At 51.5% G+C, this 17,467-nt stretch overlaps 1 protein-coding gene and 1 long non-coding RNA gene across 2 annotated transcripts in view; one reads left to right on the top strand and one right to left on the bottom strand.

Moving 5' to 3' along the window:
• The window catches only part of LOC143694787 (uncharacterized), a 64,673-nt gene extending 53,399 nt beyond the window's left edge, over window positions 1-11,274 (bottom strand). The window contains exon 1 of the long non-coding RNA XR_013183503.1: window positions 10,777-11,274. This is a non-coding gene — a long non-coding RNA (uncharacterized LOC143694787). The remainder of the gene's footprint in view (window positions 1-10,776) is intronic.
• The window catches only part of NR4A3 (nuclear receptor subfamily 4 group A member 3), a 29,390-nt gene continuing 19,590 nt past the window's right edge, over window positions 7,668-17,467 (top strand). Inside the window, exons 1-4 of the mRNA XM_054640507.2 lie at window positions 7,668-8,138; window positions 10,624-10,779; window positions 13,380-14,266; window positions 16,467-16,596. Of these exons, the coding sequence (XP_054496482.1) occupies window positions 13,382-14,266; window positions 16,467-16,596 (1,015 nt within the window). The 5' untranslated portion in view covers window positions 7,668-8,138; window positions 10,624-10,779; window positions 13,380-13,381. The remainder of the gene's footprint in view (window positions 8,139-10,623; window positions 10,780-13,379; window positions 14,267-16,466; window positions 16,597-17,467) is intronic.

Here is a 17,467-nt window from a genome sequence, read left to right as displayed (position 1 = left end):
TCTTTGTAATAAACATTACAGTCTGTAAGATCTTTGCCTAGGATAAGATGAGCTTGAGCATTTTTCTTTTCTTCCCCACTGTCGCCTTTTTCTTCAAGTGAGCACAATCAAGTAAGATTGTCCTTTTGAAAGTATGAAGGCCAACGCAAAATGTAGTTCTTTTGTATCCATTATAAGTCCAGTTTAAAGCTGCTTCATTTATTACATAATTAATGTACTTCATTTAAGATCCCTCTGAATGCTGCTTCATCTCCTTATTTAATAATCTGCTGTGCTTGCATGTCTGAACCTTGTCTGGTCCTGGCTTCTCCCATTCCTAATCAGCTCTTATGTTGGCAGTAGGAATTATACTGTCAACAGCCCCTTTGCTTAATATGATCACAGTTCAGTCTGTGGGCTTGTCTAAAAGGCAGTCATTCTATTTGTTAATATGTGACCTCCTTTACTTTTAATTTGGATCTCCACAACCAAGGAAGAATCGTCTATTGTCTTACAAGCCAGGCAAAGTGCACAGGCTGAGTCAGTCCAGGAATATTCAAGCCTCCCCATCTGTGGTATTGCAGAATTCCAGGGCAATTCCACCAGTTGGTGGAGCTTCTGTCTGGGAAAACAGAGCTATTGTGAACAAAGCATACTGTGCATATTTCTAACATTCATAAAAGACTGGGTTTGAATCATTTGAATCTTTCTCAAAATTTCTTCCTTTGGGGCAAAAAATTTCCAATGCATGGCCACAATCCAATTATAGTCATTTGGAAAATCTGAGCATAAACCATGCAACCATGTCTTTAACTAGTTGTGAAAAGTAAAGATAAATGTTTGACTGTAAAAGTAGGACAGCAGGCTGGATTATATCGGGACTTCATTTACTGAAGACTAGGACTCAATTTTAGCAGGGCACAGCCTGCCAAATACACCACCAAAGACTAAGACAGGCCTTCCCCTCTTCCTCATCATAACCTCTATATGACAAAGGCTCCTTTCAAGCAAAGGAGGCGGAACAAGTTCCTTTTTCAGTTTGGAAACCCAGCAGAGATAAACTGGGTGTCCTGACAACCTTTTGTAGCATGCTACCTCTCATCTAGAAACGTGCTGGCCTAATGTTATAAGGCAGCTGAGGCAGAGCTGCTGTTCTAGGCTATCAAACTCTGCTAAGTGTCATTTTGACCAGGGTCATACCCTATTTTCAAGACCCTAGTGACCTTGATCAGCACCAGAAGGTGTTATATTTATTTTCTGCACAACAGAATACCTCTGAAGGGCAAGATTCTGACTTAGACCTAAATCCAACGATGTTTTAGATGACGAGATTAAAAACTGCAGTGTTTTTTCTAGTACCCCATGCCCACAAATTCAGAAATCCAAATTAATCATTTAACCCTTCACATCACTGCAGGGTGAGGAAAGGGTACACAACAGACCAAGTTCAACACTATGATAAGGGCCGTATCCCAAATCCCATCCCTCTGGAGCAAAGAGATGTAGCTTAGGCCAGCAGGAAGTCTTAGGCTAGTAGAACCCTACCTCACCTATGAGATTTTTCAAAGACACAGCTGGAAGGAGGCAGGTGCTACTTTCTGTAGCTCTGACAATTACAGCACTCCCTAGAAACAGAAGATCTGTGATTCAGCTCCTTTCTTATTTTAAGAAGACTCAAATCCACACTGACCTTTATCTGAAAGAATGGCCTCATCACCAGGTTATTGGTTGTCTAGGAAGGTATGGAGGGAATAAAGGAACTTTAACACAGAAATCATGCTCAGTCAGGCAAGAAAGTTCTCTTAAGGCCATGGCAGTATATTTATACTATAGGTGTGTAATATAAAATAACACAAGCCCTCCTTGGAGCAGGAATGGATAGGATAGGCAGATCTCCTCCATCCTAGCAGACAGCCTGAAGCACTAGACTACAGTGCTTGCACACAAACGTGAAAGTGGTTTCACCACTTCAAAGAAGTGGTTGAGATACCACCCAGAATGATGCAGAGATTACAGCAATCTCCTGGGAGATGGGGAATGTAGGTTAAGTTTCCCCATTCCCATTCTTGCCTCCCTGCCCCAGACAAACTCGGTGAATCTGAATGTCCTGTTTTCTGTGCAAGTGCTGGAACTACTGAGCTACTGTGTAATTTAGGTGCACCAGTGTCATGGTTTGACACTGGCACAATGCCAGTGCCCCCATGAAAATACCTTCTCCCTGGTTTCTGCTGTGAGATGTGACCAGGAATAAGCAAAGCAGGCTCCTACTTAGGGAAAAAAGAAAACAAAACTTTATTAACTACACTACAACTACAAAGAAAAAGGAACACACATACACAGGGAAAATGAAAACTTCACAAATGCATTTCCTCCTCCCCCCACCAAATTTCCAACTCAATACATTTGTCCCTCAAATCACCAACTCTCAGTCCTGCACCACCCTTCAAACAATCAATCCTCAGTTCATCAAGAGGAGAGGAGTCCTTCTTGTGCCATGGGCTTCCCCTGGAAACACAGCTGAAGCCTCGTGTGTTTCCGTGTCACTCGTGGCACCGCCCGGAGTACATCTGCCGTCGTGACTTCTTCCTTTTCATGTCCAGTGCTCTCACCACTGAACACGGACCAGAACTGCTTCTAGGGTTGTCTTTTAAGGATGCTCTGTCCCGATCCGAAAAAGGCACAGTCTCTCCTTTGGGACACCTGTCCCCACAATCTCTCCTTTGGGACACCTGTCCCCCCCATATTTTTTTTTCACCCCCTGGGGCCGAGGGGCATCAACACTGAACCCTCTTGGCTCTGAGGCCATTGCCTCCCCCTAGAATGCAGTCTCTGTATCACAAGGAACATGGGTCTGTCCATGGCTATACAAAAAGAGTCCAGCAAAAGCTACTCCATCATCTCTTCCCACTAGGATTCTTCTCTACTCTTCTACTATCTCTCGCTTGCCCAGACCTCTCTCACACTGGCCCATTTTCTTCCTCATCTTCCACTCTATCTTCTAGGAAAGGTCAATGTTCTGTAAAGTTCTCATTTTCCAAAAAGGGGTTAAAAGCTCCTACAAGTGGCCGGCTGAACCCCCCCCTCTTCTCCGTCCCAGCCGTGCTGCCGGCACAGGCCCATGTTTATCAAGCTTCAAGGTCACAGTCTCAGGCAGCGGCTCTCTCTCTCTCTCTCTCTCTCTCTCTCTCTCTCTCTGTCTCTCAGGGGGGGCTGCCCGATGGCTCCCGGTGTCTCTCTCTCTCTCTTTCTCTCTTCCACCCTTCCACCCCCGGGCTCAGGCCTACCTCTCTCGGCCACATGGCTTTTCCCCTCCCCCTGCCCAGCCAGCAGCTGGGCCGGGGGAGAGACCCGAACTCTTTCCCGCCGGAAACCCAAAAGGACCCTCCCAGGGGAGAGCTCTGCTTTTAACCCCGTGTTCTCAGAGGCGTGTCCATGTCTCAATGGCCAGGTTAAATGCCAATATTAAAGTCTGAATATCCATTGGCCAAAAACACAGCATCCCGAAAAAAACACATTTCCTGTCAAACCACCACAACCAGCCAGCTCCTCTTTGGGGTTTCCCTAGAATGGCATTTAAGTAGATGAACAGTTGTTTTCTACATTCTGGAGGAAGACAGGAAATTTTATTTTAAAAAATGCCAGGGGATACTCTTTGCATAGGAGGTTAGACTAGATGCCATTTCGATGGTACTACTGAATCTATCATTAATGCCCTGGGTTGGAATGGATCCTAAAGATCATTTAGTTCCAACCCTCCAACCCCCCTGTCATAGGCAGGGAACCTTCCACTAGACCATGTTGCTCAGAGCCCCATCCAGCCTAGTCTTAAACACCTCCAGGGATAGGGAATTCATAACACCTCTGGGTAACCTATTCCAGTGCCTCAGCATCCTCACAGTAAAGAATTTCTTCCTAATATCTAATCAAAACCCACCCTCCTTCAGCTTAAGGCCATTCTCTCTTGTCTTATCACTGTCCAATTTAGGTGCCTCTGGATAGATGGCAGCCAGTCAGGATTTCAGAAGTTTGACTTGGGTATCCTAACCCTAAAAACAGTGACATTTCATTGCCTTGGCCCCAGAAATGTGCAGCCTAAAGACTGGCCCTGGTCTTGGGGAAGCCGAGCAAATTCTGATGAGTTGTCATCAAGTTATTTGGCCATAAATGTAAACATGCGTGGGTACTGGAAGTGAATCCCTCATCCTCTCCACACTGTCTGCTCCCACTGTAACCTTCGGTCTCCCCAGTTCTGGCAGCACCCAGCAGACATCCCTCAACAACCTTCCCCACTTCCTTGAACTTTATTTCACCCAAGGCTTCCTTCATACTGCTGCAGGCTTCCTCCCGTTGTTGCAGTGCCTGGTTTTATTATTCCGAGTTATCCAATAAGCCCTGGGAATGACATCGTTCCGGCCCTCTCTCCTGCACCGCCGCCTCCAGCGAATCAAGCTGTGTACACACCAGTTAGACAATTTGCCTACTGTTGTTCCTGTCCCCTTATCTCTCCCCCCGCCCCCGCCTCGGTGTTTATGCTTAATGGATTGGGAGTTCCTTGCGCGGTGAACTTCCTTTTCGCCTCATGGGAAGCACACTGAGTATAGTGAGTGACCTCTCATGTCATAAATAACTGCAGGACAGCAGACAGCAGACCGGGCTCTCCCTAGAGGGAACCACTGCCTCGGGTCGGTCGGTGAGCAAGTGCCCGGCTCCCTGCACAGCACCCGCATCTGCCCCAAGTACATAGCGCACTCAGTGCCACTTTCTAATCATTTTCTCCAAACATCCCATTTCCTGTTCTTTAAATAGCACCTCAAAGATTATTTTAAAGGCTTTCAAAACACTCTTGCCGCCGGTTTTGGGTTTGGAGTGGGTTTTGTTGGTTGGGGTTTTTTTTTTAGCTTTCTTGCATGACGATATTTTCACGTCGTGGGAGACAGGAACAGCTCGAGGAAGCTGCGAAGTTGCACGGAGTACCCGGGGGAGGAAAGGCGGGGGGGGCAATACGGTTTCTAGGACAGTCCACCTGGCACCGACGTTTTGCTCTTGCACACGCTTTCAGTGCGGAGCTGCGAGTTTCGGGATGACTCTGGAACTTTGTACCCCTCTCGGGGGTAGCCCGCCCGGAGCGGGGCGAGGGGCCCGGAGGAGGGCGGCGGCGCTCCGCGGAGTCCCTTTCCCAGCAGAGAGGCCGAGATGCAAAGGAGAAATGACAGCATGGAAAACGAGTATTTTTATCGGGGCCAGTGCCCGGGGTGAGGGGTGGGCGGAAAGTGCCACCCTCTCTCTGTCTCTCCTCCCTTGCCCTCAGCCGCCCACGCCGGCAGCGGCATCAAAGGGAATCTCCCTTGTCGCGCCGTGTCAGCACCGGGGTTGTGCGCACCGGCCCGTCATGGCATTTTCGCTTCTCCCGGCGCTTACTCAACAGGCGGGAGGGGAGGGAGGGCTGGTTTGGAGGGGGGGGGCGGGGGAAGGACTCCCAACCAGCGCCGCTTCTGCCATGAGGTCACCGCGGCGCTATGCGCTGTGCCCGCCGCCGCCCCTGCTCCGCTCCGTTGCGTCAGGCAGGGGGTATCCCCGCCGCGGCGGACCGAGCGGGGCATCCCCGCCGCGGAAACACCCGCGCTGCTACGCGCGTCCCTGGCCGGCGGGCCGGGGGGGTGATCCTGCCGCCATCCCCTCCCCCGCCTCCGCACCGCCAAGCCCCCGCGCAGGGGGCGCTCGGCCGCGGCTCGGGAATGTCAGCAGTGGTTCGCCGGGGGCCGTGCAGGGATGGCGTGCGATGCGATGCGATACGGAGGGAAGGCAGCGCGCCGCACCGAGGGAATCGCACCGAGCCGGCCACGCGGAGGGGGAACTCCAGCCACAGCCACCAAGAGACTTTGTTGTTTTTTTTTAGGAGGAAGCCGGGTCTGGCACCCCCCGCCAGCGTGCGGCTGCGGCTTTCCCCCTCCCCCCCTGCCCCACCGTGGGGGCCACCGGGAGGATGGGTGTGCGCGCCGGGGTCCCCGTGCGCTGCCCCGCACTCCACCCCCTGCGCAGAGGAAGCCGGGCGGGGGCGTGGCCCCACGACAATGGGACTCGCCGGCGCTATAAATACCCGCCCGCATCTATATTTGGTTTGGCCGGATCACAACCGGGGGGGCCGGGAGGGGGGTGTCCCAAAAATAGCCCCGCGCTCCCGCCCGCCGCCGCTGCCGCCGCTCAATGGGCTCCGGCCCCGCCCCCTCCCTCGCGCGCGATCCCGAGCGCCTCGCGCGGGGCCCGGCGGGGCTAAATTTAGCAACGCCGCTTGCGTCAATGACGCGGCCGCCGTGCGTCAGCTCCGCCGCGCCCCGCCCCTCGGAACGGGGCCCGCCGCGTCCTGTGCGTGGATTGGCCGCGGCGGCGGCACGAGGGCGGTGACGTGGGGGCGCGGGCTGGCCCCCGCCGGGGGCCGGCGGCGTCCGGAGGGGAAGCGCGGCCGCGCGGGGAGCCCGGCGGGTTCCCCCGCGGGGGGAGCGGGGTCTGGCAGCGCCGCGGCCCCAGAGGGAGGGAGCGAGGGAGGGAGCGGGGGACGCCCCAGCGCCCGGGGGAAAACGGCGCGCACCGCCTCGGGAAGGGGATCCCGGGCTCGGACGTGGCCGTCGCGCCGCCGGTCCGCGGCTTCCGCCGAGCCCTGCGCCAGCCCGGCTTTGCCTCCCCGGGAGGGAGCACGCTCCGCGGCGGTGCCGGCGGCGGGATGGTGGAGCGAGAGGCAAAGCGAAAGTGCCGCCGCTGCCGCCGGTCCCTCCTCCTCGGGGCAGCAGGCGCCTCGTCCGCCTCGGCTCCCGTCCGTCGGGAGGACTCGCTTGGCGGAGCCCCTCTGTGCGAAGCACAAGCGCAGCACCGGCCCTCACGGCTGCAGTGACAGTCGCGAACGGGCCGCCGGCGGTGGATGTAAACACGGCACCGGGCACGGCGGCGGGCGGCTGCTGCCAGCGGAGACAGCGGGGGAGTCGTCCGCCGCCAGTCCGGTGCCCCAGGCGGACACACGGACACCGAAAGACACACGGACACAGACAGTCACAAGCAGGCGGCAGCCCGGACGCTTCTCGGGGCGGCTAGCACTTGTGCCGGCTCTGTGAGCGGCACCACCCGCAACCTGCTCCTTGCTCCTGCGCACTGGAAAGTTTCGAAAGAAAATAAAAAGAGAGTGGAAAAAAAGAAAAAAAAAGGAAAAAAAGGAAAAACAAAAAGTTGGAGAAGAGAAAATTATTCGGAAAAAAAAATTAAAAAGCAAAAAGAAAAAACGTTTTAAAAAATGAAAAATAAAAAAGTGAAAGAAACCTTTATTAATTAATCCTAAAAGTTCCACTGAGTAACTGAGCAAAGTTCTTTTCATTTGAGCCACTTCAGTAAAGATATAATAGTTTTGCAATTATCACTATCTCAATACTAATAATTATTGTTAATATTATTATTATCAGCTTTGGGAGCGACTCGCCAGGCTGTGGCGGGCAGGCGGCCCCGAGGCGGCCGGCCGTGCCGTCCCGTCCCGCTGCCGGCGGCTCAGCACGGCTCTGCCGGAGCTCCGCACTGCTCCGCGCCTCTCTCTCGGCTGTGCGCGGCTGTGCACAGCTCAGCTCGGCGCGGTGCGGCGGGAGCGCGGCGCACACACTGGGGCGGGGGGGGGGGGTCAGTAGCGTCAGGCTCCCATGGCGTCACTATTGACGTTTCGCATTCCAGCCGCTCTATGGAGAGGCCGCTAGGGCTCCTCTCACATAAATGACGTTCAGAGAGAGGGAGCGGGAGAGCAGCGCAGAGAGGCGCCTCCGTCCCCTCTCTCCGGCGCAGGCACACGCGCACCCCGGGGCACTCGCACCGGGACGCGGGCACAGGTCCCGGCCCGGCTCCCGCCGCACACACACACAAAGGCATATCGCGGCGGCGGCCGCCGCTCGGCATCCCTCGCCCGCCCGCCTGCTCACTCCCTCCCTTCGCCCGGGGACGGGCTCCTGGCTCCTCAGGCTTTTTCAATCCTTTTCCATGCCTCGGGATAACGCACCCTCTGGACCTGCAGCTACCCGGAGTCTGAGGGATTTTGTGTCTCGGGTCCTGCCGCTGGACAGCGCCTACACACGCCTTTAAGGAAGCGAGCACCTATAAACTAGATGTAAAGACGGAACCTCCACAGCAACCGAGTACGTATGCGAGTGAACGGGAGCGGCTGAGGGAGAGGGACAGCGCGGCGTGTCCCCACTCCGTGAAAGTTGCGCCGCCGGGGTAGAGATGCTGGGGAGATGCCGGCGGCGAGCGATGCGGCTCAGCCGACGCGCTGCCGTGCCGGGCTCTCGCTGAAACTTTTCCCTCACCTTCCCCCCCTCCTCCCCCATCCTCCCCGTGGATGTTCAGTTGCCGCTCGTCTTCCGAGCGTCCCTGCCGTCTCGGCAACTCCTGCCGTGCGCGGGGCACTGCTGCTCCTCGCAAACGGGAGGGCTGTGGTTGAGCGGAGCGGGAGCCGGAGGTACTAAGGTATTTCTGCTAGTTGTTGTCATGGAAATGATGCTGCCGCCGGCGGCGGGGAGTTTACAGCGCCGGTGATGAATGGCAGCAATTTGTCTCCCTCCTTTAGCCGCGCTTGGGAAATAGGTGGTTCTGTTTGCACAAGTTCAGCTGTCTAATAGGGACGGCGAGGCAGGTTGAGCTCATCTCACTTTGGGAGAGAGCAGCCCCCCTCGGCAGCCCAAAGAGCTCGCCCGAGAGGTAATTGCTGGAATGTGACATATTGTATTGAAATGAGACGGGATGTTTGCACGGCACGTCTGCCCGGCATCTGCTCCTCGGAAATGTGCACTTTTCCCTTCGGAGGTCAGAAGTGGTAACGAGGGGCCGCGGTGCCCCAGCACGGGCGGTACCGTGCGGGGAGGCTGGGCTGCGCCGCCGCTGCCCCGCTCCCTGCCCCCGCGGCGCCTCTCGCCTTTGCCTTCTCGCCTTAATAGCTGCGAAAGAAGTTTCAGTCTTGGAAAGAGGCGAGAAAGCGCGGGCGTTGGGTTGTGATATTATGTAGAGGGACAGTTATCGGGACAGCATTATCGCGATAGCCTGTCCCGGGCGGAGATGCCGCTCACCTTAGCGCGGCTAGTTAAGAACGCTGTTACTTAACTTGCGATTTTTGGATACGATGGGATCCGTGAGAGGATATTTCCCAGGGAAAGGGCGTAAAACACTGTTTTATGTAGGGGGATTAGTGTGTTGGGATAGGATTTTTTTTCTCCAGGAAAAAAAAAGTTTGGGAATGAATCGCTAACTTTTATCCAAGCCGCTTCACTCGATTACATTCTTCGCCCTATTTTTCTCTCCTCCGTGGAGACCGTTGTATGCTGGAGTCAAGCCCCGGTAAAAAACAATGGACTAAACCAGACCAGACGGTTTCTTCGGAGGTGAATCTCACGCGATCTCGTGGATATTTGCTGGAGTGACCGTGCGGCTCGGGGCGATCCCTCCCACTCCCCCCCCCAAAAAAATCGCCAGCTAACCGGCGGTGGAAATCCAGCACGAAACTTTTTAATTGAATGGAGCTTCCCCCTCCGCAGTCCCTCCCGGGTAAATGAAGGTTTCGAAACTCGCCTGAAGAAGTCACAATCACAATGGAGTGTTTCACGGTTTCCTCCTCGTATTACAGGGTGGGGAGGGGTGTCACTCGGGGCTGAATGTAAAGTGCACGGAGGAAGAAAAGAGCTTTGACAAGGGTAGTTATTTCCTCCTAATTTACAGCCCTTACGGCCCTGCGCTCCTGGCTCGGGCGGCGGCAGCCCGGAGGGGTGCTGCGTGGTTAAAAGCGCAGCGAGTGTCTCTAGGTAACCGGCGGCTCGGGGGGGCAGAGAGGAGCCCTAGGGCGCTCCGCGCCGAGCGGGAAACCGCCTCTTAGGAGCTCGCAAGGGAACAAAACCCTCGGGAGAGAAAGGGATGAGCTGACAGGCACTTAACACCCCAGGTGCTGGCGGGGGTTCAAAGGCGAGGGGCGCGGGGAAGGCAAAAGAAAGACGAGGAGCGGGAGAAAGAGTCGCCGGGGAGCGGCTTCCGTGGGCAGGGGCCGGCGCGGCCGAGCATCCCCCGCGCTGCCGCGGAGCCCGGCTGGCAGCGCCCAGAGGGTCGGGGGGAGGCGGCTGGGCTGCGCTCCCTCCCCCGCGCCGGCGATGATGGGCCCGGAGACACCGCACAGGGTTAGCCGGGCCGGCAGGACACCCCTCGAATCTGGCCGGTACCTTGCATAGAAACTCCCAGCCTGCTTTTCCCCTGTCTCTGCATCCCGAAAAGAGAAAGTTCTCACGGGGAAGTGGACGCTCGTGGATGCTGTCCCGCTTGTTGTAGTCACCCCGCCCGGAGTTCTCCCCTTGCCTTCCCCAGGCTCCTCTCCCGGAGAACAAACCGGCGGCTCCGTTGTCCCAGCCCGGTGCTCTCTTGCCTTTTGTGTGATGAGGGAGCGGGAGCCGGCAGGAATGCGCTCCCCGGCCGGCTCCCCCTTCCCACCCGCGGGGCGAGGCGGGGGGTTGGCGGGCGAGCGCGGGGGACGATGCCCCCACGTCCCCCCGAGGCGCCGCGCCGGGGGGAGGCGGGGGGCTCCCCTCCGCCCCGCCGGGCACCGCCGCCCCTGACTGTGCCTTGTCTCCCGCCGCCGGCGGACAGAGCCCGGGTCGGAAGAGCGCCCCCCGCCCAGGCCAGGCCCCGGGCCCGCCTCCGCAGAGAGGTCCCAGCCGGCACCCACCCCGCCGCCGCCGCCGCCCGCCGCCGCCTCCGTCCGCACCTCCAGCCCCACCATTCAGCGCGCAAGATACCCACCAGGTAAGCTGCCGCTCCGGGAGAAGGGCAGGAGGAGGAGGAGAGGGGTGCGGGAGGTCCTGGCGCGGCCCCTACCCTTCCCAAATCCCTTTGGCATCATCGGCCCCCGACGTCCCGGGGAGTTGAAATCCCAAACGGATCAGAGCAGCGCGTGCCTTTCTCAGCGCTTTTGGCGATGCCGTGCCTGGGGCACACGGGCTTGCGAGCCCCTCGCCAAAGACGTGCCAGATTCAAGGGGGAGCTGGTTGGGGGTGCTAGTGTCCCTGTGAGGCGCCCGGCTTGCCTGGCGTTCAACTGGGCATCCTTTACCTGACGTTCTCGCAAAGAAAGCAGAACACCATGGTAATAGCTCCTAATGTCCCTGCTCCGATGCTTTTAGCCATTCATTTAGGTTTTGATGACAGGTTGCTCGTTAATGCACCTCCTGTGGGTTCTTTTCTTTTCTTGTTTTAATATTGTTGGGTAAAGAAAAAATCTCAGGTTATTTACTTGGCAGGGGAATTAATACTGGTGCCCTAAGTGGAAAAGTAGGGGTTAGACTTAGACAAGTGCGCTGGCAAAAGGCGAGGTAGGAGGAGTCCCACAGAGCCAGGAGAGACCAGACCTTTAGGTTAGGGATATTTTTTCAGTCCTCCGGTCAGAGTTATTTTAGACTTCTGTTTTTCTACTCCACTTTGCACAGAATTCAGTGGCATGACACTGTTATGCTCAGAAAAATGCAGGAAAAAAGGGCATAATGATCTGTTCCCTTGAACTCCTGCTCATTTTCTGAGCTAGCAAAAAAGCATTTTTCCTTCATAGAGCTGTGTATCAACACGTCCAGTTGTGACATTAGATGTGAAATCACTCTGTTATGTTCCTCTGTCAGTTCTCAGTGGAGGTGTGTGGAAAGAATTTCTTTCCCTTTTTATTTGATTAAGCACCGATCACTATGTTTTAACAGCCAGTCCTTAAACTAACAAATGATAATGATACGACTTGCCAGGAAATGTGTGTGCGTGGAATGGCATGGACAGAAATTGACAGGAAAAAAAAGGGAACAGCAGAATAATACATAAATAACATTGGGAGGCAAGGCTTAGGGGGGAGGGTTGTCCTGCCTCCTTCTTCAAGCTTTTGGATTTAAGGCAAAGAAGGTCCTAATTTCAGGAAACAGCACTATTTTTTTTTCTCAGATTTTAGTGTTTTCTCGAGAAGAACAAAGATGTGAATGGTTTGTGGCAGCGTGATAATTCAAATTTGGTGCTTAGTTTAAATATGTTTATCTGTAAAGCAGGCAGGAAAGAATTAAAAGTTGATTTAACACAAATTATTTGGATTCCTGCATGCCAGGAGTGAATATTTTAAAATTGTAAGTGAAAAGAGTTCTTAAAATAATGAGGAAAACCTCATTATTTCCAAGGCAGTTTTTTTTTTTTTTAACATGAATTATTTCTCAAGTGCTTCTGGAATATAAATTACCATGATTAAGAAGAGATGAACTGTACTTAATTTTGATATACATTTTATCTGTATTTACTTTTCTCTTTATGAGAAAATTTATACTAATTGATGCATTTTTTTCCTCTGCTGTGGAACCAAAATACACCACACACTTTTAGTTTGAGTTGCAAATATTGGTCTAGAATCTCACAATGTTTAGTCAGGCAAACCTCAGTGAATTGCAGAATTGGGTCTATTACTTCCTGTGACCAGCAAATTACATGGCAGACTAGTAGGAAATGTAAAAGTAAATAACAATCAGATCTTTTTAGCCAGGCGCTGTGTTGCTTTGACCATCCCAGCTATTAGTGAACCACATTAAGTTTCATGACTAATGAATAAAACCAACTGTATTACTGGCCTCAACCTTGCTTTCCCATAAAAAGAGAAATGCCACATATCTTTTATCCTACATTTTTGCAAATTGAAGGGGATGTTGTACCCTCCACTTTTTAAAGGAGAACATTCTACCAAAGATAAGCCTTATCTACCAAAGATAAGCCTTAAAACTAATAATGAAACAGCAACCTTAAATTATTAGCTGACCAGAAATATTCTTCAAAGGTCCAGAGCTGAGTAAGCAAAACTGATGTTTGCAAGTCCTGAGTAGAAAACCTTGTGATTTGAGTAATTTCTCTGACATGCGCTGCAGATGCTGCTTCTTTTAAAATAAATATAATTTTTAATATTATGCATTTGAGAACCGTTTACCCTTTGTGAAAATTTTATGGCATGATTGAATGCATACAGAGGTAGATTTAGAGTCATAAACTGTTCTCATTGTGCTTATCTAATTCTCATTGACACCTACATATATTAAGCAGCAGATGTAGGGCAGGTTGAGATGGATTTTTCTCTCACTGGCACTGGTATAATATAAGCTGGTGAGTTTCTCCCTTAACTAGATGAGAGCAGACTCCTAGTACTGAATGCTTAGTCGGTCCCTGGTGCATATTTCTTCTTGAAAGCAAAAGGCTCGAGGCTAATTTAAAATGTCCGAATGGGAGTTGGGTGTCTATCTGAGCTCTAGGAAAGCTTCTAGGAAGGAAGTTTGTGATGGCCTGGGCCGCAGGAGGCTGGTGCCCTGGGCCTGTTGCTGACGTGCCCCTTTGCCCTTGCAGATATGCCCTGTGTGCAAGCGCAGTATAGTCCTTCACCGCCCGGTTCGAATTATGCATCCCAGACCTACGCCTATGGCTCGGAGTACAGCTCAGACATCATGAACCCTGACTATGCCAAGCTGACCATGGACCTGAGCAGTACCGAAATCACTGCCACTGCCACCACCTCCCTTCCCAGCTTCAGCACCTTTATGGAGGGTTACTCTGGCAGCTACGAGCTCAAGCCTTCCTGCCTCTACCAAATGCAAACTGCCTCCTCTGGCCAGAGGCCCCTCATAAAGATGGAAGACACCCGGCTGTCCCCATACCAGCCCTCACTGCCCCCGTCTACAGATGAGGGGATGCCCAGCACTTCCATGTACTTCAAGCAATCGCCACCCTCCACGCCCACCACGCCCGGCTTCCCTGCTCACCAGGGCCTGTGGGATGAGTCCCCACTGCAGCCCACGCAGACCTGCCTGCCTCCCGGGCACCTGATGGACGCCGCCCCCATGAAGACCGTGCCTCCGCGCTTCCCTCTCTTCCACTTCAAGCACTCGCCTCCGCACACGCCGTCCGCGGCCGCCCACATGTGCTACGACCCGGCCTCGCTGAGCCTGCCCCTGGGCTCCGACAGGCCCGCCGCCAGCCAGGCTCCCATGGAGGGCCATTCCTACGGGCTTCACCTGGCCAAAAGACCAGCCACCTTAGCCTTCTCACCGCTCGGCCTCAACGCAGCCACCTCCAGCCTGATGGGCGAGAGCAGCGGCAGCGGCAGCAGCGGCCTCCCGTCTCCTCCCAGCCGGAGCTCTTCGTCCGGGGAAGGCACCTGCGCTGTGTGTGGAGATAATGCCGCCTGCCAGCACTACGGGGTGCGGACATGCGAGGGCTGCAAGGGCTTCTTCAAGGTGAGAGATCCACGCTCTGCTCCTCTCCCTGCTTGATCCCACCTCACTTCCCACCCTCTCTGTCCTCACGTGCTCCTGGTCCCGACCCGGGGCTTCAGGGACATCGTGTGCTGAAACTCAGGCCCCCACAGCAGGGTGGGAGGGACGCCCAAAGTTTTTGAAGGTCAGGGAAAGCCCTGTGTAGGATAAAAGGATCAGCCAGTCTCTGCTGAGAAGAGGCCATGGCAGTGATCTGGGGGAACCACCTCTGGTCTGCCAGCACTCCTCAATGAAACGTAGGTCACCCCAGTTTAAGCTATAAACGGCATTTATTCTCTCTTGAAACTCATCTGGAGTACATTCAGCCTGGGTTTTACTCAGTCACCAATTCTAATTATACTTTGTTTTTAGGTGAGAAAAGAAACCCTGAAATCATAAAGTCCACTTAATATTTTAGGTGGTGGCAGCGGTGCCCTGTGTTGTCCAGGGAAAGCTGGCATGAGGAGGAATGCAGGGTGGTCAGCACCGGGAAGAAACTGGTTTCACTCATGGGACAAACCCAAGTACTCCCAGTCGCTTTTGGTTGCTGCCTTGTCATTCCCCTTCAGCTCAGGAGCCCGGGCAGTCCTTCCCAGGGGAAAGCTGCCTGCAGAGCAGTGACTAAGCACTGCACAGGGTCCCGGTGCCTGCTGTGCAATGAAGGCAGCTCTGCAGCTGAGTAGCAACACAAATAACTTACACACAGCAGTTTCTCAGCTGGAATTTTGCACTTATATTTTCAAGAGTTGAATATACTCCTTATATCTTAGGTTGGGGTGCTTTGTAATTTCCTTTCAACAGAGTCTGAAGGTCCAGATTCCAGTATTAATTTCAGAAATAGCTTGTTTAAGGGAAGAGCTTGTGATTGACTTTTGGTAGGATAGGTCTGCACAGAAAGTTTAAGATTTGAAACATTTGGGGTTGATTTTGTATATTTCCTCTTGCTAAGATAGCAGTTATGCCCCTATTCTGGTAAAAGATATAATGGGAACAAAAACAATCTCAAAATATTTGGGGGCGGGGGGGGGGGCTTACAACATTTTTTTATTGTAGGTGGAGTTGTCAGTATTACTTAATAATAATATTTTCACCATGTGGTAACATACACATCTCCTATAAAACTAATTTGTTATTTAAATATAACTAGAAAAGGGAACACAAATAACATGGAAATAGCAGCTCTTTTTATCCCAAACCTGCCCCTGTGGAAATCAATAGCATATCCTTGAGTTGCAACAGTACCTTATTCTGCAAAATTAAACTGTTTTCAGCTCAAATCGCAATGAACAATATTTGCTGTATCTCATATATTCAGTACATTGAGGCTGGTATTTGATAACAAACACAAATTGTGGTATAAATTTTATCCATTAATTTAATTGCAGTTAAAGATTTAATATTGAATGTTGAGTTGATCAATTTGTTCCTGGTGTCTTTTCTAGTAGTACCTTTTTGAATGTTATTTATTGATGTATCTTTGATTTTAAGTATGGCAGCATGCTATGTTTTTGCATTGATATTTATTACATTCTTGCAAAGCTTACCAGGTTTCTATACATTTGAATTTTGCTTTATTTTTTTCAACATGACTTTAGAGTTAACTAAATTTACATAACTATGTCATCATTCTGTCCTTTTTCCTCAGGTTAGGTTAACTTTCCCAGAGTATTTAGCCAAATATATTTTGTAGGGGTTACTGGTGTTTTTATTTTTCTCCCTGATGATTTTAATGGCTAACCAAACCAGTTATTGTGGTATTTGACTAACAATAGTGATAGCAAGAGAAGTACATTGCAGATCATTTTGATTTTATTTTAATAAGGTCAGCAATAATCAAGGGAATGAACCAAGTAGAAAATTGTTCCCAAAGGGATATTAAAAGCGGAGATAATCTAATCCCCAAAGGTAGATGTGATGACCTGGTAATTTCAGATATGATTTTATCATTCAAAGTTGCCTGTCTCCAGAGACTTGCTTCAGAAAAATCCTGGATGATTTTCATTGTCAGCAGCTAGCACTAATAAAATTGTTTTTCCTGCAGGCTAGTGTGTTAGGAAATTAATTTTATCTAATTATATGAATTGCACTGTCACTTTTCATGTTGTAATTAAAACACATTTTGTCAGGTTCTAAGCTGCTCAAGAAACAATCAGTTTACTATTTTTGTGTTGCATTTTCGCAGAGAACAGTTCAGAAAAATGCAAAATATGTTTGTCTGGCAAATAAAAACTGCCCAGTGGACAAGAGACGTCGTAACAGATGCCAATACTGCCGGTTCCAGAAGTGTCTCAGTGTCGGCATGGTTAAAGAAGGTAAGGACTCTGGCTATTTATGATCCCAGAAAACTAAAATATTATGTTTTATGAATCTGTGTCTTTGTGTGTGTGTGTGAGTGTGTGAGCAAGCATGGATGTCTCTACAATAAATTTGACAGTGATGAGATTCGTAACTTACCCCAAAATATGTGCATTTATGTAATAATGTATTGATTTTGTGCTTTTCACTCCTATTATCATATTTAGACTATAGACCCCAGAGTTCAAGAACAGCAAGGTCACAAGAGGATAATTTGACAGTGGCCAAAATGTCTCCTTTATTAACTTTGAACATTGCTCGATAATGCTGTTGGCTTCCCCTTGTTCTCTCACTGGGGGCTGCACTGGACTGTGTGCATTTTGACATAGGATCTCGTTTCATTCCCATAAGCTGATTGTAAATTTGCAATTAATTTAAATGGAAACAGGATCAACTCATTAGTCCCAATTCTGCAAATATTTAAGCATGTGAGTAATATTGTGTGAGCAGTCCCATTGCAAATACTGACATGGATAATATAACCTATATAGTGTGACCGTGTTTTTTCAAATGCTTCAAGAAAGCTAAAATTACTTTGAATGAATGCCTCTGCCATTTAAAAGGGACAGTGCTAGTAGAAACACTAAAATCTGTGTTTCACATTCAGCTTGTTTTCAGCAGTGGAGTGTCACGGGCACGCGTGCAGGGGCACACTGACATGCTGCAAACAAAGCATGGACACAAGGAACACAGCTGGGCTCTCACTAAGCAGCTACATTGCTGCTTACGATCGTAGGTCTGACACAGTTCTGGTGCCATTTGTGTTCCTTTGCAATCAAAGGCATCAAGAGCTCACGCTGAAACTGGAGAACACTTATTTTTACTGGT

The sequence above is a fragment of the Agelaius phoeniceus genome, chromosome 1 (assembly GCF_051311805.1).
Source record: "Agelaius phoeniceus isolate bAgePho1 chromosome 1, bAgePho1.hap1, whole genome shotgun sequence".
In the NCBI taxonomy this organism is placed as follows: domain Eukaryota; kingdom Metazoa; phylum Chordata; class Aves; order Passeriformes; family Icteridae; genus Agelaius; species Agelaius phoeniceus.
This window is presented reverse-complemented; position numbering and strand designations above follow the sequence as displayed.